The sequence below is a fragment of the Prionailurus bengalensis genome, chromosome A3 (assembly GCF_016509475.1).
Source record: "Prionailurus bengalensis isolate Pbe53 chromosome A3, Fcat_Pben_1.1_paternal_pri, whole genome shotgun sequence".
NCBI classification, from domain to species: domain Eukaryota; kingdom Metazoa; phylum Chordata; class Mammalia; order Carnivora; family Felidae; genus Prionailurus; species Prionailurus bengalensis.
Genome location: NC_057354.1, coordinates 119309093 through 119336041, shown reverse-complemented (window position 1 = coordinate 119336041; position 26949 = coordinate 119309093). Strand labels below are relative to the sequence as shown.

The 26949-nt window shown below is 52.6% G+C and overlaps 1 protein-coding gene across 1 annotated transcript; it reads left to right on the top strand.

The window, feature by feature from the left end:
- The first annotated feature begins 8965 nt into the window (after positions 1-8965).
- Positions 8966-26681, top strand: SLC35F6 (solute carrier family 35 member F6). The gene is made up of 6 exons (XM_043604345.1): positions 8966-9184; positions 17730-17802; positions 18560-18731; positions 18982-19194; positions 20005-20115; positions 21666-26681. The coding sequence occupies exons 1-6, from the start codon at positions 9108-9110 to the stop codon at positions 22133-22135; spliced, it is 1116 nt and encodes a 371-aa protein (XP_043460280.1). The 5' UTR covers positions 8966-9107; the 3' UTR covers positions 22136-26681.
- The last annotated feature ends 268 nt before the right edge of the window (positions 26682-26949 follow it).

Here is a 26949-nt window from a genome sequence, read left to right as displayed (position 1 = left end):
CAGAGGGAGGGAGAAAGAGAGAGAGAGAGAAAAATCCCAAGGAGGCTCCATGCTCCGTGCAAACCCAATATGGGGTTCCATCCCCCGACCCTGGGATCATGACCTGAGCTGAAATCAACAGTCCATTGCCCGACTAACTGAGTCACCCAGGCACCCTAGGTGGATGTATCTTTTAATTTCTCTTTGAAAAATACCTCAGAGTGGATTGCTTAGTCTTACGTAACTCTATGTTTATGTTCACCATTTTGAGGAACAAACTGTTTTCCAAAACAGATGTACCATTTTACATTCCCACCAGCAATGTATGAGGGTCCCAGTTTCTCAAGTCCTCTCTAGGACTTGTTATCTCCCCTCCCTGCTCCACTCTTTTCTTTTTTTTTTAGAGTGGGGGGGAGGGGCAGATGGAGAGGGAAAGACAGAGAATCTTCAGCAGGTTCCATACCCAGCAGGAAGCCCAGCACACAGGCTGCTTCGGGGCTCAATCCCTCGACTGTGAGGTCATGACCTGAGCCAAAACCAAGAGTCAGCCACTTAACCGCTTAACAGACTGAGCCACCCAGGCCCCCTCACTGTGGTTTTGATTTGCATTTCCTTAATGGCTAAGCATGGCTGAGCACCTTTTCCTGTTCTTATTAGCCATCTATATACTGTCTTTGGAGAAATGCCTATCACACTGATTGCTGAGACCTCTTTACATGCCGAGGAAATTAGCCCTTTGTGACATGAGTTGCAAATATTTTTCAGAGGCATCGATCTTTCATTTTATTTATGCTTTTTTTACGTCCAGGCAAGGTTTTGTATCATACTTAGAAAGGCCCTTCCCCCCGCCAACACCGTTACAATTTTTTAAATGGCTTCACATGTTTACTTCTAGCAAACTTATGGTTTAATTTTTTTCTAATCAAATCTTCTATCAAATTAGAATTAATTTTGGTATAAGGCAAGAGTTAAGAACCCAGATTTTTTCCCACATATCTAACCAACTGTCCCAATACTTTTTAGATATCCCTACCGATTTGAAATGCCACACTTTTATTTACTAGATTCCTACAAATATTTGGGTGTATTTCTGGACATTCTATTCTTTTCCATTGACTTACGTATCTATTTGTGTTTTAGTTTCATAAAGATTACATGTTTAAGACTCATAAATACAGAGAACAAACTGGTGATTGCCAAAGGGGAGAGGATTAAGGACCCCCTGGGTGGCTCAATTGGTTAAGTGTCTCTTTTTTCTTTTTTTAATGTTTATTTATTTTTGAAGGAGAGAGAGACAGAGCAAGAGCAGGGGTGGGAAAGAGAGAGGGAGAAACAGAATCCAAAGCAGGCTCCAGGCTCTGAGCTGTCAGCACAGAGCCCAACGTGGGGCTTGAACCCACGAATTGTGAGATCGTGACCTGAGCCGAAGTTGGCCGCTTAGCCAACTGAGCCACCCAGATGCCCCAAGTGTCCAACTCTTGATATCAGCTCAGGTTGTGATCTCACGGTCATGGGATCAAGCCCCAGGTCAGGCTCTGCACTGAGCATGGAGCCTGCTTGGGATTCTCTCTCCCCCTCTCTCTGCCCCTTCCCCACTAGCACTCTCTCTCTCTCAAAATAAAGAAGATGTTTTAAAGTTTTAAAAAAACATAGGTGAAGAAGATTCAGAGGTATGAACTTCCAGTTGTAAAGTAATGAAGTCACAGAGATAAAAAGTACAGCGCAAAGAATACAGTCAATAATACTGTAATAACTTGGTATGGTGATGGGTGGTAACTATACTTACCGAGGTGAACATTTTGTGACGTATGTAATCACTGAACGATTATGTTGTACACCTGAAACTAACACAATAGTATATGTCAGCTCTACTTCAATTAAAACTTCTAAAATTTCTTCTAAAACTTGCATATTTGTTTTTACTGTGGAAAATTTCAAACGCGCAGAAAATCTTTCAAATAGTACAAGAGCCCCACGTCTCCAAAACTTAGCTTCAACAACCAGCAATTTCTGCCATTCTTGTTTCCTGTTTGGTTTGGGGGATTTTTTTTTTCTTTTCTCCTTGTTCTAGAGTTGTCTCAGTCTTCTCCGGCTGCCATAACAAAATACCGTAGACTGGGGAGTTTAAACAACAGAAATCGATTTCACACAGTTCTGGAGGCTGGGAAGTCCAAAGTCAAGGAGCTGGCCAGTTTGTTTCGTCGTAAGAACTTTCTTTCTGGCTTGCAGATGGCCACCCTCTCCCTGTGTCCTCACATAGCCTCTCCTTGGTGTGTGCATGAGGAGAAATGTCTTCTTATGAGGCCACTAACCCATCATGAGGCCTCTACCCTCTAACCTAATATCACCCTAATTATCTCCCAAAGGCCCCATCTCCAAATACCATCACATTGGGGATTAAGGCTTCAGCAAATGAATGGAAAGGTTGGGGGTGCAGGAATAAATACTCAGTCCCTAACAAGAGCATTTTAAAGCAAATCATTTCACCTGGGACTACCCCGTCTCTAATTGCTAAGAACTTTTTTCAGAAATGTAATTCAGACACCTCTATCATAAATGTGGTAGGAAGAAAAACGGACCCCTAAAGATATTCATGTCGTAACTGCCCAAACCTGTGAATATGTTCTCTCATGTGACAAAAGGGACTTTGCAGATGTGATTGAATTAAGGCTTTTGAGGGGCACCTGGCTGGCTCAGTTGGTGGAGCATGTGATTCTCGATCTTGGGGTCATGAGTTCAAGCCCTGCGTTGGGCCTAGAACTTACTTTAAAAAATAAATAAGTAAAAATTTTAAAAAATAAATTAAGGCTTTTGAGATGGTGGCGGGGAGGGTGTCCTAGATCATTCAGGCAAGAGGGTCAGGGTCAGAGAAGGAGATGTGATTACAGAAACAAGTCAGAGTGAGGTGGGGCCAGGATCTAAGGAAAGCAGGCAGGCTCTAGGAGCTAGAAAAGACAAGGAAACAGATTCTCCCTTAGAGCCTCCAGAAGGAACACAGTTCTTGATTTTGGTCCAGTGACTAAATTTCAGACTTCTGACTTCCAGAACAGTAAGACGATAAATTTGTATTGTTTTAAACCACTATGATTACGGCCATTGGTTACAGCAGCAATTAGAAACGAATATAACCAATAAAATTAGAAATAACTCATTGTCCAGCCCACGTTCAATTTTTCCCAAATGTTTCAAATCTTTTTTCAGTTAGTCTGTTCACAGGTTGTGTGTATATATATATTTATTTATTTATTTATTTTTATTTATATTAAAAAATATATAAATATATAAAAATAAATTTTGATAAAATAAATATATTTATATATAAATATATTAAATATAATAAATATATATATTTGAGAGACAGAGAGGGAGAACTTGAGGGGGAGGAGGGGCAGAGAGAGAGAGAGAGAGAGAGAGAGAGAACCCCAAGCCAGCTCCACACTCAGCCAGGAGCCCGACACAGGGCTTGGTCCCACGATCCTGGGATCATGACCTGAGCTGAAATCAAGATTCAGATGCTCAACCGACTGAGCCACCCAGGTGCCCCCACAGGTTGTATTGTTTTAAATGTAAATTAAGCATATACAGGGCCGGTGAGTTGTTTTATTACGATCTGGTTTAAACTAAATTAATAAAAACTGAATCCAAATAAATAAATACGTAATAAATAAACATAGCTCACAAAGTCACTACTGACCTGGGCAAGTCGCCTGCATTCTGGGCCTGGGCTTCCTAACCTGAAAAGCAAGAACATTAGGCTAGATGAGGTGTTCCCTATGTGGGCTCCGGGTCTGGGCTGCATGGGACCTGGGAAACCGTATGCAAAAGCGGGAGAGTGCTCAACCCCGTCTGTGTCTTAAAAATCCCCTACAGGGGCGCCTGGGTGGCTCAGTCGGTCAGACTTCAGCTCAGGTCACCATCTCGTGGTCCGTGAGTTCGAGCCCCGAGTCAGGCTCTGTGCTGCCGGCTCAGAGCCTGGAGCCTGTTTCGGATTCTGTGTCTCCCTCTCTCTCTGCCCCTCCCCCGCTCATGCTCTGTCTCCCTCTGTCTCAAAAATAAATAAACGTTAAAAAAAAAAATCCCCTACAGATGCCCTCACCCCTAGCCAGAAGGATGTTAAACACAGGAGCCTGGGGGGTTCCCTGTGTGAGGCTCATTTCCTAGAGGTTGATGTAAATTTAGAGACTTAACAGAGTCAGAAAAAGAAAACATCATGGGCTTACTCAGCAGCATATTCAAAGGACGATGTTTACCTAAGACACACCAATTCAGTGCAGCCACCATCATGGCTCATTCTCTGTGAGTGAGGGGACTGAGCTGGGTGCCAGTGTGAGCAGATGAAATTCGGGATGCCCAGTTAAATTTGAATTTCAAATAAATAATGAATCACTTTTAGTATAAATGTACCCTCCCACACAACCTTGGAGATATGCTTACACTGAAAAATGATTCATTGCTGATCTGAATCAAATTTAACTGGAAGTCTGTGCTTTATTGGGATCCAACTTGATCATGCTCCCAGAGGACCAAGGCAAACACCAGCTTCCAGGATCTAGTGACCGGCTCTAAAGGACCGATGGAAGGGGCTCCAAAAAAAGACGCTAAGGAAGAAAGGCAGAGAGAAGGTTTGAGAATGACCTCATGAGAGTCTGAAGCTGGGAGGAGCAGGTGACTCCTAATCTAATCATCTCCAGTCACCATAGAAACCACTAAAGTCAGCCGGAAAGAGCTGGTGAACCCCAACACCCACCTCCTCTCCACCAGTATAGATCGTTCACATTCCCTTCCTAGGTGAGGTCTGGTCGGACGGGATCTACGGTCTCAGTTGCTCTCCCAGGAAACAGCTGGGACCTGACCCTGCCCTCTTCCTCCCAGCCTCAGATGGCTGCCCCAAAGCACCCACCCTGTTGTGAGTGATGGCACCTGAACACCTAACCCTGTGTCAGAGAAAAACCAGGGCCAGAGAGTAGTTAAAGCAATAAAAACAGATTTTATTCAGGACTATTGCGCTAGAGGACAAGAGACCTTGGTGTAGAATCGGGCTCCATTCCAAATACAGCAGGGGCAAGTGGGAATTTATAACCAAGGAGTGGGGGCAGGGGGCCGGCGGATGGAAAACGACTAAGAAGAAACCTCAGCGATAAACGGGGATTCTGGCTAAACCAACCTAACCGGATTCGTGCTGAAGACAGGCCCAGGTGATCAGACACCTGGGAGATGGTGGGGGATGAAGAATCCGGTAAGATATGGAAGTCGATCAGAGATATGGAGAATACAGGGTTCTGGTTACACTAACTTAGCAGGGCTCTTACCAAAACTGGATTTTATATGGAAGTGCCCATACGAGCCTAGGAGAAGATTCAGGACTAAAGTCTGGTTGAGCAAAAGAAGTCTTTGTCACCTGCCCACAGGGAGGTCACATTCTAGCAGGGGAACAGTACCCAGGAGGGAAATGGCCCAAGGACATACAGCAAAAGCCTGTTCAGAACAAAACAGGCCCGTCCTGGACTCCCTGTCCACGTATCTCTCTGTCCCTTCCTGGGTAAAGTAACTCTCCTCATCCAAAATGTGATTAAATTGATCAGGACAATGTTCAATCTTTCAGACAAGACATGGGCAGGCAGTAAGCTCTGCATACAAATGCAGGAGTTTGCAGTGACACATTTTGTATTTGACTCCGGAAATTAGAGGTGCTTTGGAGGTAATGCAAATTGATTCAAAACGTCCCCGGCCAGAAGCCTGGATCATGCACTTAGGCAAATCATGCGAAGTGCTTTTTAATGCACTGCCTCAGATCCTTCTGTGTACCCCTCTGCTGGACCAGCCCTGACCTCACAGCAGCTACACTGATCCTCCCCATGGGGCCTCCAACTGCACTTCTGCGTCTGCCCTCCTTCCCTTTGCACACAAGCTCTGAAGGCTATTGTTTCCCCTTTACAGACAGGTAACTAGGGCGCTGAGTGATTAAGCGACTAACCCATGGTCAACTTACTCTAAGGGACAGAGCCCGCTGGAGGCCACCCTCTCTCTCTTCCCTAGTCTAGGACAGCTTGCACAGATGTTACTCCATTCCTCTAGGTTCTGCAACCTTTAGAGGATCATGAAGAGCGTCGTATGTCTGTCCGTCTACCAGCCTATCCACACACAGGATTCTGTGGAAGGAGCACTCCTAACGCTTAGTAAATTTCCTCCCTTTGCTAAAAATTTGCTAAATTTCTTCCCTTTCATGTAACTCCAATCTTCACAGAAGCTGCTGCCTTTAATCAAGACAATCAAATCTGAGCAATTATAAGACAGCCGTTCCTCTGATGGCCAAGATCACCAGACAGAGAAGACTGACCCACCTTTGACTTTCTGCAGGCTCAGAAAGTTTTAAGGTTTGCTTTGTGGACACGTTGCTTAACCCAGGAAACCAGGGCTTCCAAAATTACGAGGCAAATTTGTACCCAACATACGGATTAAGCTCTATCCCTGAATTTCATCAAATAAGAATCCAGAGGATTTTGCAAACATACCCGCCCAGATTCCTCTCTACTTTTCTCGGAATCTCTATCTCCTGTGACTCCAATGCCTTTGTCCTGGGCTCACTGCCACCTATGGTCACTAATGTCAACCCTAGTTTTCACCTGTAAACAGCCTAGCCAGGCTAGGCTGTCAGTAGGAAGGCTGGCTGGCCACCTCCACTGTGTCCACATGGTGGCCTCTGCCTGGAATGCCCCCGTCTCCACCTGGAACAATCCTGCTTCTCCTTCAAGTCCCTGCTCAAATATCCCTAGAATTCCAGCTTCATGGGGCTGCTGTGAGGACTAAGGTCAAGCACAGGTGGGCACAGGCAGGGGCACCTGGTCCAGGACAGCACTGACTGTCACTGTCATGCCCTCGCTCCTGCCCCTCTTAGGGAAACCATCCCCTTCCCAACTTCCTCTGCCTCTTCCTCACACTACTATGTCGTTACTCGCGTGCTCACCCCTATCCTCCATAAAGTCCTGAACTCCTGGAGGGCAGGGGTCTTGTCTTGCTTGTCTTTGGGGCCCCACACCTGACTCAGGGCCTGACACTTAGGGGGTTCCATGTATATTTGCCCCGAAAATCCTCCTGTCTCCTGGGCTCCAGGGACAGCAGCTTGATGAATGGTCAGAACACTGTGATAAGTTAAAATTCATTGTATGATGTGGCTGTGGACCCAGACAAAGACTGTGCTGTTAGTGACATCATGTCGGGCTGGTGACACCACTGGTCATTAGGAATGTTTACGTCAGGACACAGCCCTTGGCTTGTCGGGAAAATGGTCCAGAGTCCCATCCAGTGTGTCACTATAGCCTGTAGGAACTGTCTCCAATAAGGATGGGGCGATCCAGCTGGTGCGGTCTGTCTGTCTGCCTTCATGCACCTCTACAGGCCTCAGCGTCTCGGTGAATATATTTTGCTAACTGCATGGATTCCTTTTAATATCACATGATGCGGCACCTGGCTGGCTCAGTCAGAAGAACATGCGACTCTTGACTTGGGGTCGTGAGTTCAAAACCCACGTTGGGTGTAGAGATTACTTACATAAACAAACTTGCAAAATAAAGTAAAGTGGGGGTGCCTGGGTGGCTCAGTCAGTTGAGCGCCTGACTCCGGCTCAGGTCATCATCTCCATGAACTCACGGTTCGTGAGTTCAAGCCCCACATCGGGCTCACGACTGTTAGCCCAGAGCTCGCTTTGGATCTTCTGTCCCCGCCTCTCTCTCTGTCCCTCCCCTGCTCGTGCTCTCTCACTCAAAAATTAATAAATATTTTTTAAAAACGAAAATAATCATGCAAACAAATAAATAAATAAAATATATAAGTCACGTGAAACTAGTTGCATTACTGAGGACAAGAAGCTGGGAAGAACCCTCCTCTGTATCTGCACGTCTCCCGCTGACAGAAGAGAGCAGGCTCCAGTGAAGGAAGCCGAAAAGTTCCTGGCAGGTCTGTGGGACCCAGACACACTCCACGCCCACTCGAGCCTCCGTGCCACCACACTGGCATTCCCTCCTCCAGGAAAGCCCTTCCCCTAGTAACCTCCTACATTTTGTCCAGGACCCCACTCGTGCACCTCCTCTTTCAGGTCTTCCTGCAATAAAGAGGTCTGGTGCAGTCCCTTCAGAGTTTTTCTGATTCAACCCTGGCCATTTTCACAAGTTCAATGCAGTGTTAGGGCAAGAAGGAGGAGCTGGCAGACAGGTCCTGTGTCCGCACCTCAAGTAACAAGATCTGCAGTAATGGGGAAAATGTGTCCCCTGGGTCTTAAGCAGTTTCCCCAAGGCTTTGCACTCCAGCATGTGATGTGACAGGCATGAGGTGCAGACTAGAGGCCTGGAGAAGAGAACAGAGGACATGGGGGGTGGGGGGCGCTGGGAACTAGGACTAGGATCTTAAAAGCCGGAAATCCTCAGCAACCAAACCTAGGTCTTTCTGCCGCGGATGCCTCAGAGCAGCATCCTGGGAATGCACGTTGGGAGCCCTGGTGGAGGGGCTGTGTCAGAGGTAGGGATCTGAAGGAGGCTGAAGAACCCCCGTGCAAACCCCCCACTCCATCACTCACTAGCATGATAGTAATGACGCAAATCACTTGACTTGCTTTGATTTGGTTTCCTCAGCTATAACATGGTCTCCCGGGGACCAAAAGTGGACTACGCCACTTTTCTGGAAGATGTGAACAACACATCTTAGGGACACGTTCCAGGCCTCCCGGGCGCTTCCCTGTTCAGACGAGACTCCCAAGAGGCCGTTTCCACTTTGTGGTTCGTCTCTGACAGCGCTCAGCTCAAACTCTTTAAACGGTTTACAAAACGCTCCGACATCGACAATGCATTCTCACCGCTTTTACAAATGGGGAGACCTGGGTCCGTAACTTGCCACCGTCACGCTGTGGGGACCGGCGCGCCCCGGGCGGCTCCGCACCGCCTCCGCACGGCTGCTCGGCGCCCTCCTTGGAGGGGCGGGGCCACGGCGCGGGGCGGGACCTGGACTGGTCACGTGACGCCCGGCCCGGAAGCGCTCGCTCGCGAGACCCCCTGGTGACGGGGTCGGGAGCTGCTACCTGGAGCGAGCGCGGAGGTCCCGGGGGTCCCTGCAGTTTCTCGCTCCCTGCATTCGCCGCCATGGCCTGGACCAAATACCAGCTGTTCCTGGCCGGGCTCATGCTCGTCACCGGCTCCATCAACACGCTTTCGGCCAAGTGAGTCCGGGCCTGGCTGGAAGGGGAGGGGGCTCAGCCGGACCTGCCGCGGCCCTCGAGGGCGCCAGCGACCCCGCGCACCTTCCTCGCCCTCCCCTTCCTCGGCTCTCCTTTCCCGGCTTCACCGGCTCGCCTAGTTTCTCCGGTCGGTTCAAGCGATTTGGGGGCCCCCAAGGGGCGCGAGGCCCGGGGAAATATGGACAGAGGCCGGGTCGCCAGCTGGAGGACCCAAGCCCCGGCTCATTTGATCGCTGTTTGATCCCGGCGAGTCACCTTCCGTCTCCGTGCCTCAGTTTCCTCGTCTTTAAACGGGAGGGGTGGAGCCCAACGCTGGGGTCCGAGGCAGGCTCTCCAAGAGCTGTAGGCAGAGGTGGGGTGAAGGGCCACTCCCACACTTGTGCACACGGGCTGCGGTAGAACCCATGCAGGCTGAGTAACCCGTGAGCGTGGGGGCGACAGAGAAGGGGTGCCCCGTGGGCTTCTCACGGAGGAGAGGTTACAGCTGGGCCTTGAAATTTCGGTGGGATATCTACATGTGGCTGGACGTCGAGGCAGGCAAGAGCAAGGTCACATCGAAGAGTATTGTAACCAGCCCCAAATGCCCAGGCCGCATCTTAATCCCACAATCAAAGAAGGGCTTTTGAGCAGAAAGTGACAGGTTACAAATGGTATGATGAACCTGATGGTCAAGATGAAGAGTAGTTTGGTGCAGGGAATACCACTCCAAGCCTGCTACATAACAGATGAGGGAGGTAGGAAAGGAAGGGAAAGGTGGGAGAGACCAGGTACAGAATGAAGCCATAAACCCTGACCCACAGGATGGAGAGACAATGACCAGTCCAGGGTTTCTGCCTGCGAGAATACAAGTGTCATTAACCCAGACAGGGAAGGCAGGTGGGCAGTTCAGCTCTGATGCATGAGGGTGAGGTGCTTGTGGGACAGAGATAATAGTCCCGAGGAGGTTAGGGCTTGAGGACCCAGGGCTGTCATGAGACTGAGGGGTTGAGCACAGCCTCCTCTCTGTAGTGTACAGGAGACCCTGGAGGCAGCCCCTCGTCTGGGCAGTGCTTTGTCTCTTGCTCTGCCCCCGCCTCAAGACAGGGCTCTCCTGCCCCCTCTGTTTACCATCTCAGAGCCCCCAGTACCCAGATCCTGGCCTCTCTCTGAACCAATTCCAAGGTGCACGTGGAGAACAGTGGACAGTGGCCCTCTCCCAGCCAGACCTCACTTCCAGCTGGGCCCTGCCAGCCTCCACAGCAAGGGGGAGGCATGCCAGTCACCCTCTAGGCTGTGTTCCAGGCCCCCTGAGGGCTGGGGGAAGGGGGCAGTCATCTCCTATTCATTTTTGAGGTGTTTGTTCCTAGCACACTCCATCAGTGATATGAGACATGTTCCAGGGGAGAGTTTGGAAGAGAGGCATCCTGTTCAGTTGATCAGACATGTATAAGGTACCTACAGGGTGTAAGGCACTGTCTGGACTCAGGAAGGAGGCTGAAGCAACCAAAAGAAAGCTTGAGACGGTTAGAATCAGAGGTGAAGGGGTTAGAATATACAGCCTGGCAACCACGGTGTCCTCCCTTCTCCAAAGGAAGTAAAGCTCTGGGTGAACCCCACTGTCTCTGGTTGGGTTATGGCCGGCTGTGTCTGTGCCTTGAGCTGGTCTCCTGGGCCCTGTGGCCTCCTGAAGGTCACTGCTTTTGCTGAGCCCTTAACTGTAAAGGTGACTCAACATGAGAGCTCCCATTCTCAGGATCTGAACACAGCGGCCAAGTTGTCTGTCTGCCCATCTGTCGTACTAGCTAAGGCCTTAGCCAAGTGCTTCCAGAGTGGCCGTGGGTCTGCCAAGGCTTCTGTCCCCAAGGAGAGTTGAGATTGCCAGTTACTACTGGGGTAAACTGTGCTAACTCAGCTCCTTCCTGGTCAGGTAGGAGGCCAGGGGAATCCTTGGCCCCAGGAGGCCTTGCCCTTGGAGGCTGCCTCAGAGACAGGAAAGAGACTCCCGTGTGAGGACCCAGCCTTTGATCCTGTCACCTGATGTGGGGTCTCTCAGGAGCCTCCCTACCTCAGATGGACCACCAGAATTGGGCCCCAAACATTGTTCTAAGGCCAGACTGTGAGAAGGACACCGTCAGAGAGAAAATGTGAGAGAGCAACTATGTACATCCTGATGGGAATTAGCAATTTGAACTCACACTCTGACCTGCAGTTTCTGACAGGGACAGACTGGCTAGAATGTGACCACAGCCAGTGCTAACTAAGCAACTGCTATCCAGAGAGCATCCCGTGCCCGGTCCTCCTGCGGCCACCTTTCACGTGTTAGTTTAATGAATTCTTGTAACCAGCCTGTGAAGGAGATATGCTCGTTGTCCCCGGATGAGGATCCTGAGGTATGGAAAGGTGGAATTGCTTGCCCAAGTTCAAGTCAGCTGTCAAATGGCAGAGTTGATATTTGAACCAAAGTGATCTGGCTCAAGAATCCGGGCTCTTCATCGTCAATATGGGATGAGGCTAGAGACTTCTCTATTCATTTTTCAGGGCATTTCAAGTTGTTAGAAACGTAGAAATCACCCATTCTCATCCCACGATCTGTGGTCAGGGTCCCATGAGAGGTTTCTTTTTGTGGCCCAGCTGACGGGTGTCAGAGTGGGCACCAGAACCTGGGTCTCCGCATTTTTTTTTAACATTTTTTTAAATTTATTTTTGAGACAGAGAGAGAGAGAGCATGAACAGGGGAGGGTCAGAGAAAGAGGGAGACACAGAATCTGAAACAGGCTCCAGGCTCTGAGCTGTCAGCGCAGAGCCCGACGTGGGGCTTGAACCCACGGACCGCGAGATCATGACCTGACCCGAAGTCGGCTGCTTAACCGACTGAGCCACCCAGGCACCCCATCCTGGGTCTCCGCATTTTAGCCCAGTCCTTCCACAGCTGCAGAACCCCAAAGCCGCTCTTCCTTGGGGATCTCCTCTTGTATCTCCGCAGGCAAGAGCAGCCAAGCGTGACCCTTGGGAGTTGTGATCCCACAAGTGGCAGCTCCCCTCCCTGCCACCAGAGTGCCCGACCTCCGGGACTGGGCAGCAGGCCTGTGTCCCAGCCCAGGGGATCCTGCTGTTACCCTGCTTATTTCCCCCCACCCCGCCCCCCCGGAGCCAGGGGCTGCTCTCGGTTCCCACGTTGCATCTCCAGTAGCCTCTTTCGGTTCCTTGGCCTGTTAAAAGGAGCACGTTTCTGTCCCCGGTGTCCAGGGGAGACTAAACATAGTAGAGACGGAAGTGGCTGAGCACATGCCACCTGCTGTCCTGGGAGCACAGGGCAGCTCTCCCCTGGAGGGGGCCACTGCCCGCTCGGCAGGTTTGGGGAGGCTGCAGGAGACAGGCCTGCCCTGGCTGGGGCCGGAGCAGGGGGCACATACCCACAGGAGGGAAAGCCGCCCATCAGGTTGGCCCCGTGGCCCTGTCCCCGGGCCTTGGCAGAGGGCCCCTCCCGGTGAAGTAGCTGCTTCTCCTTTCTTGGCTGCCCTCGCCCCCACCCCTCACCGGGACCTTCTGCTGATGTGTCTCCTGCAGACCAAACGTTTCCCCCGCTCAGCACTGCTTAGGGCTGTCTGCCTGAACCAGAGCCTGCCTGTGGGGTCCTGTCCCTTTCAGAGCCCCCTTTTCCTGAATCCCGCTGGGGGGCTGCATGGAAACACCAGTGTCAAGTAGACACTCACTAAGTAAGGCTCAGATCGCCACCTAAACCGCCGCAGACTGGGAAGCTCACCCGGCCCGGGAGGGGCCGGTGGGGGGCGGAGGTGGGGGGTGACTTCCCCTCCAAAGTCAGGCCCCTGGTGCAGGAACCCTGCCAGGAAGGTGGCAGGAGGCCTGGAACCACCGGGCCTCTATTAGGGAAGGACTTGTATATGGCCTTTCTGTGCCAGCTCTAACTGTTGCCTTGGTGGCTGTCCCTACCCTTAAATCCCACGAGCTGGCATTGGATAATTGCTTCAGAGGGTTCCTTTGCCAGCCTCAGGAGGGCCGTATGTAGAGTGGAAAGAGTTGCAAGGCTTGGAAGCTATGGGAGTAGGTGAGTCATGGGGCCTCCCCAAGCCTCAGGTTCATCCGTAAAATGGGCATCATTTCCCCACCTTCCACCCAGAAACAAGGGATCCACTGAGGAAGATTTTGCAATGCTTAGATGAGAGGGCTCGTGACTGTTTATTACCAACCGCTGTGACACCCAGAGAGTGGAGAAGCTCTGTGGCCCTTCCAAAGATCCCAGGCAGGAGAAAGAAGCTGACTCACCAGGCTTGACAAGCCGGGGGCGCCAGAGGAAGTGGCAGAGATTGTGAGGGGGATGGGACGCACAACCGGTCAGTCCGAGGGAGCTCCATCAGCCACATCCTCAGTCTGTCCACACCCCCTGCCCTCACGTGGTTGTGCACGCTTCTCAGAATGCTGAGCTTTGAGTTTGGCCATGCCAGAGTGATTCACCCCCAGCACGGGGAGCCCACACCGCCCCCTCCACCGGCCTGCCAAGACCCTATCTAAAAGAAGCCAGTCTCCGCCAACAGAAGGCATCTACTCATGTAGCGTGAGCCGGACCCTTGCGGAGTCCCACAGGCCTCCTGCCCATGAGACCATGGCTTTCCCTTAGGGTACAGTATCTAGAGAGAAGAGAGGGCCCATCTGCAGAGCTGACCTCTCTCCACTTCAGCGAGGGGAGTGGGAAGAATCTGGAATGAGAAGGTGATGGGAGAAATTCAGGTGCTGAGGAAGGAGCACAGAACTGGAGGAGGAGGCCCCTGGGTGCTGGCCTTTCCTCTGCACCCGAGGAGCCCCGTGTCCCTCAAGCCAGCCCTCTCTGGTCCCCGGGTTCTCTGTCAAATAAGGTGCTTCCTGAGATGATGGTTGCGTTTCTTCTCCTGTATCGGCACTTGTTGGCCCTGTGGCCCCTCCAGCCGCCCCTGCTTCAGCCAGCAGGGTGGGTCCCAGAGAATGCTCCAGCTTTAGGACTGGAGCAGAGCAGGCAATGTTGACCCAACACGAGGGGTGAGACTCCTGCTCAGTAGAGGGGAAAGAGGGAGAAGGGGCAGAAAAGGACTTTCATTGACTACCCGCCATGGGCCACCTCTTACATATCTCCTATTATTTATTGCTTTTGACAGTTCGTCAGTATTGGCATCATCATCCCTATTTTATAAATGAGAAACCTATTCACTTGTCCTACCTATGAGGCTCAAAAGTCGTGAGCTTTCCACGTATCCTGCCGCCTCTTCGGAAAGCATGTGAGCAGTTGGGTTTGGCGCTAGACCCGGCCCTTTGTTAACTGTGTGAGTCTGAGCCCGGCTCCCTCCACCCCTCCACCCCTCCACCCCAAGCCCGCAAGTCCCCGCCTGGAAAATGAAGTACGTGAAGTGCTCAGCACAGGCCTGGCACGAAGTCGGTGCTCAGTGACTTGTACCTTCCTAAAAACATGTAGTGAAGCGTTTTGCAAACAACAACCCCACCCTAGGGGCCATTGCTGTCATCCCCCCACGAACTGGAGCTGGTTTTGGTCTCTTGTTCTGTGCTGTCTGGGGTCCACCTGTGCCGACACAGTGAGCTGAAGCCTGTCTCAGGACCAGGACGGGAAGCCTGACTCCAGCCCTAAGTGCCTGCAGGTCCGAACTCTTCCCTGCCTGCAGAGAGGCTGGCCAGGGCCGCCGGTCCTGACACCCAATCCCTTGGGCTGCAAGCCTGCTCTGAGCCTTCAGATACAAGAGGACTCCATTTCCCAAGCTGGGAACACTGCCAGCCCCAACTTGTTGAGGCAGACCCACCCCTTGGGGAAAGCAAAGAAGGCCTCCGGGGCAGGAGGGGGAGCTCAGCATCTGCCTTACAGCCGGCTCTGCGCTCGCTGCCCACCCCTGGGGACAAGCCCGGCCGGCCCCACCAGCAGGTGGCACCTCACCCAAGTGGGCAATTAGGACCCAGAGGACGTTGCCTCTGGACTGTAGTACCTGCCTGTTTGCTAGGTGGAGTCTGGCAGTCCCATTTATCCGACCACAAAATGTTGGAGCTTCCGTATAGTCATGTGCCAGGAGCTGGGGGTCCAGAGATAGAGAAGTTGCTGGATGCTGAGCTTCCACTCTCTTAAGTGATAGTGACTCTGGAACACACAGTGAGACATGTGAGTTGTCGTTGCTATAAGCTTGCATAGGCAGTCACCCCGGGGGAGTCCCGGGAGATGCCGCTACCCCTAGATCGAGGCGGGGCGGGGGCGGGGGGGGGGTGCACTTCGTGAGCCTACCATGTATGCTGGGTGTAGTACCATGATGAGGAAGGGGCTTGCACGCATGCCCTCGCCCTGAGCTTCTGGCTGATCTTCATGGACTTGGCAGGACCTCCCCCATTCTTCCTGGCAGAGCCCTGGCTCCAGCTCCAGGAATTTCCATCTCTGACTTGACCTGGGGCAGTTGGCTATACACCTTGGTAAAGCCTAACCTCTTTACTCCTCGCATCTCCTCTGTTACACTTGGGTGCCTCACCCCCAGGTCCTCCCAGAGTGAGAGTAGTCCTTCCTGCCTGGAGATCCAAGAGCCCGAACTCGCCGCAAATCGGACAGAAGTGAGACCTCAGAGAGCCGGTGGTTTCTGTAGTGGGGGCTTTCTTTGCCACATTGGTACTGGGACTGCTCACAGCCTGGTCCCCTGACCCAGATTTCTCCCTACATTTCCAACCAGTCCTGTCAGAACTCCCACCCTTCAGCTCTCCGCTGACCCTCACCATTCCCAAGAACCACAGGCCCTCCTACCTGCCCCTGTTGGCATCTCTGGAGTGCCGGGGTCTCCCGCTCATTCACTGCGAGATCAGTTTGCCACGGCCCTGTTTTGTTCACTGGCCCTGGGGTGTGGTCAGATCAGTGAATGGATGTGGTCTTGCCCTCACGGCTGCCCAGGAGCTCTACCTGCCCTTCATGCTGCCAGCATCCGGGCCTTATGCCCTTGCCCCGGGCTGTGGGAAAGAGCTCCCTGGTCCCCTCCTCAAACTCAGGGCAGAGAGAAGCCAGGGCTGGCCAGGATCTTTGTCAAACCCAGGCCCTAACCAGTGGCCCATACTTGTAGCACTGTGGAGGGCACAGGAAACAAAAGCCTCCCCTTACCTTTTGGGACCTTGGCCTTGTTGCAGAAATGAGCCAGCAGAGTAGGGCTAGGTACTACCGTGTGGTTGCTCTTGTCAGACATTGCAAGGAAGGACATCTAAGAAAAAGAAAGTCCTGAGTCTTGCGGTTTACAGACAGCCACCACCTATGCGTGGGGTGCTACACAAGGAGCAGGTCCATGGCCCGCAGGACATTGCCCTGGGTCTGCATTGGCTTGAGTCAGCTTGTGATATGACAGACGCGGTTGAAGCCATGTCGACGAACGGCAGGATATGCAACATGAGGGGGGTGGGGGTGCCCTCCTGCCAGGCTCAGTCCAAGCCAGATCACCCAGCTCTGGGCCCGGGCCCACCTGCACGCTTCCAGAAGTCAGCAGCCAGGGGATTAAAAGGTTAGGAGGAGCTGTGGCTCTTTAGGCAGGAGATGAGAAGATTCAAAAGAAGGTGGAAAAAGTCTCCAAATATCTAAAGGACTTTCAAATGGAAGAGGTTAGACTAGACCTCAGGGACACGACAAAGCCCAGCAAAAACGAAGTTCAGGGGCGGGAGCTGTAGTGCACGGACAGCAGACGGTGCAGAATGATTGGCGGTAGCTGCCAGGGCACAGGGCCGTGAGGGGTCCTGGGCTTGTGTCTTGGGTTGCTGGGGAAGCACGCCACACTCGGTTATGCCATCTGCCAGGGTGCCGGCTGGGCGTGCCCTCTGCTAGAGCCACGCACTTGCCACCTGCTTTACAGTCAGTGCTAGAAAGACCCTCCAGACCCTTCAGGTGATATGAAGGTGACCGGCTGCTCTCTGCCAGACAGTCATTTCCCAGGGCCCAGATGCCCTCGTAGACCACAGGCGCCTGGTATTTTTCGTGCCATGGGCCCCTTTGACAGTCTGGTAAAGCCTGGAATGTTGTTTTAAAACGTGCAGATAAAGGATAGGATTACAGAAAAAGCCACTTATGTTGAAGTAAAGTTATCAGAACATTGAAAAATCCTATTTGTGATAGAGTAATATGTGTGTATATGCTTCTTAACACAAAATGATAAGCAGTAGGTCTAATTGCCGTAATTTTGTAGTAGCGATGGATGTAATTGGCACTTCACAGTATCCGCAAGGACTCCGATGGGCTGGTGAGAATAACTGTGACTTGTGCGTGTGACAAAGTCACAGGTACTGCGGGGCTACGTTCCCAGTTTGAGGAAATGCTGTGTTTTGGCTAAAAGTTTCTAGGCCCCCGCTTCCTGTCCACGGTCCCAGATGAAGACTTTGTGCTGTGGAATCCGGCCCCTTCGAGCGGGAGTCTCAAGCTGGGCCAAGTCCCCTAAGTCTGGCCTCTTGGCTCTGAGAGGAGCCAGCTTGTCCGCAGGCCCCAGAGCCAGGCTTGCAGAGCCCGCACGCGCCCCAGGATTTGACCTTCTCTCTCTCTCCGCTGCAGGTGGGCAGACAACTTCGTGGCCCCGGGCTGTGGAGGGAGCAAGGAACACAGCTTCCAGCATCCCTTCCTTCAGGTATCTAGCCCCGTCCCTGCCTCCCCACCTCTGACCACCCAGGCCTCAGGTCACGTGTGCCCACCAGGCCCTGCTGCTTCCTGACCCAGGGTGGCGCCTTCCCCTGCTCCCGGGAGAACCATCTCCTTCCCTCCCTCCCTCCCCAGAACAGACGCCAGGGTGTGAGTGCCGGTGGAAGAAGGCAGAGGGCACAGCCCTCTCTGGAAGGCCTGCGTAAGTCCTGGTGAGCAGTCCTGCCCCGGACGCTGTAAGGCCAGCCCTCCCACGTCCAAGTCAGGACACATTTGGAAAACATCAACCCCAGGAGCAAAGCCCGCTCTGCACCCATGGGCAGCCCGGACTCCTCTGGGATAGAGCAGACACCATAAATGGAAAGCACCTTATCGCTAGGCTGGGAAGCGGGAGGCTAGTATTTCAGCCCCAGCTCTGCCAGCAGACTTGCTCTGTGACCTTAAGTAAGTTCTTAACCCTCTCTGAGCCTCTGTTTCTCATTCTGGAGCTTGACCAGAGGTTGGCCTACCCTGATGGTTTTCAGACCAGCTGTACACAGCCTTAAGGTTCCCATCAGGATGTTTCTAGAGCTGAGGGCTTAGACCTAGGAGGTAGTGTCTGGCCTTTCACACACAGTAGCTCTGCTTTTGTCTGTTGGACGCATCAAGTTATAGATGAGCTTTTGTTTGAAGAAATGCTGTGTTAAAATTTTGTCAAAGGTGATTCTCCTTCCAGCTCTAAACTTCTAGTGTTCTGTCCCCTGCAGGCAGTGGGCATGTTCCTGGGAGAGTTCTCCTGCCTGGCTGCCTTCTACTTGCTCCGGTGCAGAGCTGCGAGGCACCCAGAGGGTAGCATGGATCCCCAGCAGCCCTTCAATCCCCTTCTTTTCCTGCCCCCAGCCCTCTGCGACATGACGGGTACCAGCATCATGTATGTGGGTGAGTAGCTGGGCCAGGCTGAGAAGAGCCCGGGGGGCCACTGGTGAAACAGCCACCCCCACCCCAGTTCATCTCACTCCTGCCCCACTCCCAGACTTACACACACACACACACGCACGCACGCACACACACACACAAGATTTCCTGAGTACATACTATGTGCAAGGTGTGTCTTCAGCCCTGAAGACACCTCAGTGAAAAGATAGCCTCGGCCCTTGGGAGCTAACATTGTGTGTCTCTCCTCTTCTAGCCTTGAACATGACCAGTGCGTCCAGCTTCCAGATGCTGCGGGGAGCAGTGATTATATTCACAGGCCTGTTCTCGGTGGCCTTCCTGGGGCGGAGGCTGGCGCTGAGCCAGTGGCTGGGCATCCTTGCCACCATCGCGGGGCTGGTGGTCGTCGGCCTGGCTGACCTTCTGAGCAAGCATGATGATCAGCATAAGCTCAGCGAAGTGATCACAGGTACGACAAGGGCCAGGGACCCAGGGGCTGCCCATCCTGTCCTGTCCTCCCTGGGAGCCAAGCACAGAGTCCGTCGACAGACTTTTGCAAGCTCTTCTGTATGCCAGGCCCTTGGTGAGGGCACATGGGGGACCTACGGGCCGACTTGGGCACGCACCTGCTCTCGAGGTGGCGGATAGAGTGCACAGAGGCACAAGCAGCATGAGAGAGGGGTGGCTAAGGAGGGGAGGTCAGGAGGGAGAGGGTCTGTGCCATGATAAACACACAAACTACTGGGTCTGCGAGAGGAAGGGAACGGATGTCTCTTGAGCATTTACTAAGTACCCAGTCCGGCATGAGTGCTGAAGGTCATCATCATAGTAATCCCCACATCCCGGAAAGGAGGCCTTGCAGCCTCTTCTATGATGATGGGACCCCTCTGGTCCTCCGAGGACGGACTAAACCAGAAATGTCTATCACAAAGGCTTGTGCTTCTCAAAAGACCTGCTTATCACCCTGTTGTGCCACTCGCAGTCCCAGGCAGGCCTCTGGGCCTTCTGGAGCCTCGGCCCAGAGTGGTGACAGTGCCTGCCCTGCAGGGCTACCCCACCCCTCAGGGACTAGGAAACCAGGCATAGGACTGTCATGATTGCGTCATAAACTATATGGTGCCCTGCAAAAGGCAGGGGCTGTGGGGGTGGTTGTGTCCCTGTGGGAGCCGTCTAACCCTGCACTGGGCCTGCCACCCTGCCTCTGGCTCCACAGCCATCCTCCATCCCTGCCCCCCGACCCCGTGTAGCCCAGTCTCACCCTGGCTCACTTCCCCCACAGGGGACCTGTTGATCATCATGGCCCAGATCATCGTCTCCATCCAGATGGTGCTAGAGGAGAAGTTCGTCTACAGGCACAATGTGCACCCACTGCGAGCAGTTGGCACTGAGGGTATGTGAGCATGGGGGCTGGGAGCAGGGCGCTGCTGCTGGGACACCCCGGAGGGCAGCACGTGGAGGGGACACACAAGCAGGAGCACGGGGCAAGGTGCCAGGGTCCACGGGGAGGGGGTGACCCCCCCCATTCCTCCCTCCCTTCACCACGTGTGTGTTGACAGATACTCTGACGCCTGCCATGCACAGAGCCAGGAGCTAGGGGGGCCGAGGTGGAGGATGAAGGGGATACATGCCCCACTGTAGAGGAGTTGGCCAGCAAGAAAGGACCAGACAGCGCATTTGGGCTCAGGCCACTTGTGCTCAAATGATGTGTCACTTGCCAAGCACATCTGAGTGTCTTTAGGACAGGGAAGGTGGCACTTGAGCTGCAACAGGAGTGGGAAGGAGGGAACTCCAGACAAAGTGAAGGCGCGGGGAGCTGGCCATGAATGTGGAAACCAGTGAGGAGTAGTTGGGTGAGGTATGGGTTTGATGTTGGGACAGTGATCAGGAAGTGAATGGGTCAGGGTCTTATCCCGGAGAACCTTGAACGTCCGGGAAGTTGATTAGACTTTCCGTGATGGGCAGGGAGGAACCACCAAAGGTTTTTATTTTTTCGTGTTTTATTTATTTATTAGACATAGTGTGCATATGCACATGCCAGTGGGGGAGGGGCAGAGAGAGAGGGAGAGAGAGAATCCCAAGGAGGCTCCGTGCTTCCAGCACAGAGCCCGATGCGGGGCTCCATCTCACGAACCATGAGATGTTCTGAGCCGAGATCAAGAGTCGGACGCTTCACTGACTGAGCCATCTAGGCCGCCTGGAAGCGTGAAGGGTGTCTGAGCAGGAAAGTAACTCCCAAAGCAGATAAGCTTTAAAAGTATGACACCAGCAGGGCAGATTAGAGCAGTCCTAGCCAAGTGTGGCCTGCGGGCCAGTCAGGGAGCTGTGTGCGCCTGGCCCACAGGGCGCCGAGGGCTTCTGGCACAGTGTTAATCGGCTGGATCATCGACTAGTTAGTCAACCACATCATCAAGCAGTTTGTTTGGATCCACTCATTTTTTTTCTCCCTTGCAAGACTTTCTGAATGGAGCAGCGCATTGATTTACGTTCCGATCCAGCTCCTGGTCACAGACCAATGGCACTGAATTAGAGAACGGTGTTTTTCCACACTTGGGAGAGCAGTGCAGTGGCGGCAGCGGCCATTCTTTTTTAAATGAATACCATAGAATTTAAAAGAGCCAGAGAACATTGCAAGGGTGGCTGTTGGTTCGTGAAAGTGCGCGTACAAGCGTATCCGTGCCTGCGCACACATATACTGGTAACGATACTCTGGGTGCAGACAGAAAACACGATTAAAGCGGAAGAGGGCAGCTAGAGCCCCCTCAGCAGGCCGCCGTGAATTCCAGATGAGCAGGCAGCCCCAGGCCCTGCAGGGAGGCGCAGGTGTGAGGGAGGAGCTGGGAGGGGTGGCGGGAGGGACACCAGGGGAGCCCCTGCGGGGCAGGCTAAGCTGGGGATCTCGGGGTGGGCAGAGAGTGCCGCATACTTCTTCCACTCCCACAGGCCTCTTCGGCTTCGTGATCCTCTCCCTGCTGCTGGTGCCCATGTACTACATCCCCGCCGGCTCCTTCAGCGGAAACCCGCGAGGGACGCTGGAGGACACGCTGGACGCCTTCTGCCAGGTGGGCCGACAACCGCTCATCGCCCTGGCGCTGCTGGGCAACATCAGCAGCATCGCCTTCTTCAACTTCGCGGGCATCAGCGTCACCAAAGAACTGAGCGCCACCACCCGCATGGTGCTGGACAGCCTGCGCACCATCGTCATCTGGGCCCTGAGCCTGGCGCTGGGCTGGGAGGCCTTCCACCCGCTGCAGATCCTGGGCTTCCTCATCCTCTTGATGGGCACCGCCCTCTACAACGGGCTGCACCGGCCGCTGCTGGTCCGCCTGTCCAGGGGCCGGCCCCCCGCAGAGGAGGGCGAGCACGAGAGACTGCTCGGCGGCTCTCGGACTCCCATCAACGATGCCAGCTGAGCCTCTTGTGGGTTCTCTGCTGCTACCTGGATGCGCCTTGTCCACCCTGAGGCTGAGGCCACACGGGCTGGGGACCCTCCAGCGCCCCTTCCCTAAGGCCTCACCCTGCCCCTCCCCACAGACCCCCGGGGCAGCTGCTGCCACAGAAGACCACCAGACACCCAGGTCCTTTTCTGTCACCACCCCCTGCATCCCCCACAGGCCTGGGTGCAGTGACCCACTCCCGGCAGGCTCCCCCCAGCACCACCACCCCCCTTGCAGCCCTAGCACTAAATCATGAAGTGGGATCGCAGGAGCTAACAACCCTAAGATTTCCTCCTGAACCATAAGCTAAACGTGGTTCTCCAAAGAAGAGAGGTCAGTGAGCAAATTCAAACCAGAACTAAGCACCATATTTTCTAAAACGTGTAGGGTATTCCTTAACCCTGTCTGGAGACCTAAGTTTTAGCTGGGCTGTCCCATAAACTCAGCGAAAGTTCCCTCAGCCCATCACCTAGTTGCTCTGGGCCTCGGCGTCCTCCTGTAGAAAGCAGCGGGTGTAGACGCTGTGGCTTCGGTGCTTTCCAGACTCAGCTGGGCCCATTCTGTGGGAAAGGAGTAATAGCCGCCCCTTCTTGGGAATTGTCCCTCTGCCCATGGCGCCTCCTCCCCATGCCAGTCCTGCTGTCCTTGCTCACACACTCAAGGCCTCCCTGCCTGGCAGAGATCATGAGGGGAGTTCCAGGCAGCCCTTAATAGCAGCTTTTATGATCTCTTCACCTTCCCTTTTAAAGATGAGAAAACTGAGGCCCAGAGATGTGAGTTGTTTGGCAAAGGGCTCTCTGGCTGTGGACTCTAGCCGTGCAGCCACGTGATCCGATCTGGCAACAGGCTGGGATCCGGAGCACTTGGACCTCAGCCCCACCCCCAGCAACCTGACTCCACCGATTACCCTCCAGGGCGATGAATTTACCGGGACTCCACCATTTAAAGTAACTCTGGTATCCTAGGCATGTGTTAAAGGCCTAACTTTTGCAAAGCAGCCTGACAGGTGGATGCAGATGAGGAAACCGCTGGCCCAGAGAGGGTTAAGTGACTTCCTCACGGAGCCAGCTTTCCAAAGCTAGGTTTGCCTGATTCCCAACCTACAGCCCCACCCACCTTACTGGTTTCTCTGGGCACTTTTCCCATGGCTGGGTTAGAAGCTTCATGTGCTGTTGTCCTCCCTGTAACCCCACCACAAAGGGAGGGGACTGGCAGTGGGGACCCCAGGGAGCTGAGCAGCCCTTCACTGCTGAGTTCCTCACTCCGTGGCAGTTTCTGGAGCCTCAGACCATTTTTCTGGGCAGCTCCATCATAAAAGAAAACACCAAATGCCTTCCTTAAAATAGATTCTGGGGGAAGAGATATTTGACAAGCAAAGCCTTCAGGCAGTGTGGGAATCAGCAGGTTATTACGGTTTCTTGGGTGAGGAGGGACTCTCCCTATCAGCAGCTCCAAGTCCCAGGGGCCCCCGAGCTTCTGCGGGCAACAGTGTGTAATCAGAGAGTGAGTGTGCTGGGACTCCAGCTGCCCTGTCCAAAAAACTGGGGCCTTAGAATGTTTTAGGCTTTATTTTTAAAAACAAAAGGGAAATGAGCAGTGTAAGCTCTTTTTTTCTCTTTTTTTTTTTTTAATGAGAGGGAAGGAGCACAAGGGTTAAACATCAGGCCTGCCACTGACCGGGGTGAATCACTTTACCTCTGGAGCTTGGGGCTTCACATCTCCCAAATAGGAAAACCAGCCTCCATCTTGCAGAATGAGCATGAAAATTACATAAGATAATAAATTGAAGGTGCCTGAAAGTGTCAACACACAGTGGAGCGTCCTGTAAGGCTGCGCTGCCCACCAGGGTGGTCCACCAGGGGCACAGAAGTCCCAGCAGAGGCCCGGCACAGCATCGGTCTTGCTCAGAGGGGAAGAAAGGTTTTATTAAAATTCACCATCATGGAGGCCAGTGTAAAATCCCCATCTATTTCAAGACAACAAGATGCCTCAAGAACATTTTACGGTGACAGTAGGTTCACTCTCTCCTGTTGTCAAGGATGCTTTGGAGGGGGAGTTCCCGAGGCTTTGCTGGTCATGTGGGTGGGAGGGTAAGGACCACCACTCTCACTGAAGCTGGAGGGTTCTGGGGAATATTTTCAGTGGAGTAAGGGGGTCCTGAATGGTGGAAGTTTGGTGTGAAGGTTCTGAACCCCCAAATCAGAATTGACTGATAACAGACTTCTGTAAACATCGGTTCACACTGACGTTCAATTTAAGCGTCTGCATTGTGGTGGACTGCTCAGTCCATCCCCCTCGCAGGGTGGTCCTGGGAGAGCTGGCGGGGGGGGGGGGGGGGGGGGGGGGGGGGGGCGGGGGGGGGCAGGGGCTTCCTGCAGGACTGCCATCCGGGACCTGGAGTAGCTCTCAGGCTCCTCTCCTCCAGGAAGCTGCCCACAAGGCAGAGATTTAGGACCAAGCCAAGTGGTTCTGTTTTGTCTTCACTTTGTCCAAAGGTCTCTGCCACTTTAACAAGCAAACAGCATTCAAAGAGGTCAGAAGCTCTGACCCCTGCTGAGGACAGGAGGAGGAGTGGAGCGAAGGGCCACCTCGTATAGAGGAAAGAAGCAGAATCCAAAGTCAGAGAGCTGTGTCTCAGCCCCACCTCTACCTTGGCTGGGTGACCTTGGACACCCTCTCAAGACCTTAGCTACCTATAAAAAGGAGAGGTTCTCAGCATTGCCAAATATGTACACCTCCCTGACCTGCTTTACAGATTGACCTCGTTTCATAGTTGCCTTGGTTCAGAACCCTTCTGGCCTTACGTTAACTACATCCTTTCAAAACGTAAAAGTCAGCAAGGAGTTTCCCCTAGCTATAAAAGTTCACAAATCACCCTTCTTCATTAGGAACACTTGTCCAAGAGTCTTTAGTAAAGGATTACTATCCCAGAATTTACTGAACCGTGTTGAGAACTGATGTGCTCCAAGGACTGTGGGTCCATGAAAGAAAACAGGAGATGAGTGTGGAAGGAAAGAATTGCAGCACAGCATGACGTGCGTAAGAGGCCTTTGAGATACAGAGGAGGCAGTACCACTTGAGCTGGGTGTTACAGAATGAGCAGGGAGTCTCCCAGGCCGGTGGGGTTGGAGGGAGCGGGTATTCCTGGAGAAAGGAGAAGCTTGTAAAAAGCATAGAAACATGCAAGTGACGTATTCAAGAACTGTAGGTAAGGAGACCAGTATGCCTGGCAATAAGCACGCAACCCTAAAAGTGGCCAGAGTCAAGGTCAGAGAGGTGGGCAGGCGCCCAGATGGTGCTGTACATTTTAGACTTTGCTGAGGGATCAGAACTCAATCCGTAGACCGTAGAGTACCATGGGGAGTTTAGGCAAGGCAGTGACATGATCCAAATTGCTGTTTGGAAAGATCACTAAAGGTAGAGACAAGTAAAACAACATTTGATTGTGATTCGCGTCTGAACTAGAGAAACGGTGGAGAGGATGAATACAAGAGCCAAAGAGTAGGCTCACATTACAGAGCCCTTGGCTCTCGGATCTTCTGTCGCGTACGGCACCACCAAAGAGTGGGTCTTCTAGGCCAGGCTGTTCACCCCATTCCCCCCCCACCAGTGGACCCACTGAGTATCCCCGGGTACAGCTCCTTCCCTTTTCTTCCGTTCCTTACTTTGCTCCTTTTCCTCCCCCCACCCTTTTTTTTTAATTAAGTAGGCTCCATGCCCAATGTGGGGCCTGAACTCACAATCCTAAGATCAAGAGTCGCACGCTCTCCTGACTGAACCAATCAGGTGCCCCCTTTTGTCCCTCCTTTTAAAAATTGTGGTAAAATACACACAACCTAAAACTGACCATTTTGAGCGTTATTAAGTGTTCAGTGGCACTGAGTCCGTGCACATTGTTGTGCAGTATCACACCATCTCCAGACTTCCTCATCTTCCCAAACTGAAACTCCATACCCATCAAACACTAACTCCCCATTCCTCCTTTCCCCTGGCCCCTGGCAGCCACCATCCTACTTTCTATGAATTTCGTGAAAGTGGACTCATGTAAGTGGAATTAAACAGTATTTCTCCTTTTGTGTCTGTTTTACTTTGCTTAACATAATGCCTTCAAGGTTCATTCGTGCTGTAACGTGTCATTTCCTTTTTAAGGCTGTATAATATCCCATTGTATGTATGTACCACATTTCGCTTATCTAGTCATCTATTTGGACATTGGGGGCTGTTGTGGGTAACATTGCTGTGAGCATTAGTGTACCAATACCTGTTCAAGTCCCTGCTTTTGAGTGTATACCCCGAAGTGGAATTGCTGGATCATATGGTAATTGCACATTTAGTTTTTTTGGCCAGTCAACATACTGTTTTCCACTATGGCTGCAGCATTTTACATTCCCACCAGTGAACAAGAGTTCCATGAAATCACTGATTTTATAACGACATTTTCCCCTGATTACGTGTTAACTGTAGAACGTTGAGGAACTGCAAGAAAACGTGTGGAAAATAAAAATTCCCTTTATTCTAACTACCCAGATGTACATTTGACCTGAGTGCGTACTATCCTCGATAGTAAAGGGAAGGGAAAGGGGTCGTTTCTCTAGGAGGATTCCATTGCAGCGCTGGAGAGTGTGATCCAGAGCCCGGAACCTGGCTGCCCCGCGACCCCAGTCATCAATAACGTCCACGCAGTTAAACTGGCTTCTGAACCATTTTCGTGGGGTGTTCCTGGGAGGGTCACAGGGGCGACATGTGGTTGTCACATTCTCCTGTGAATCTGCCTCCTCTTGTTTAAAAGC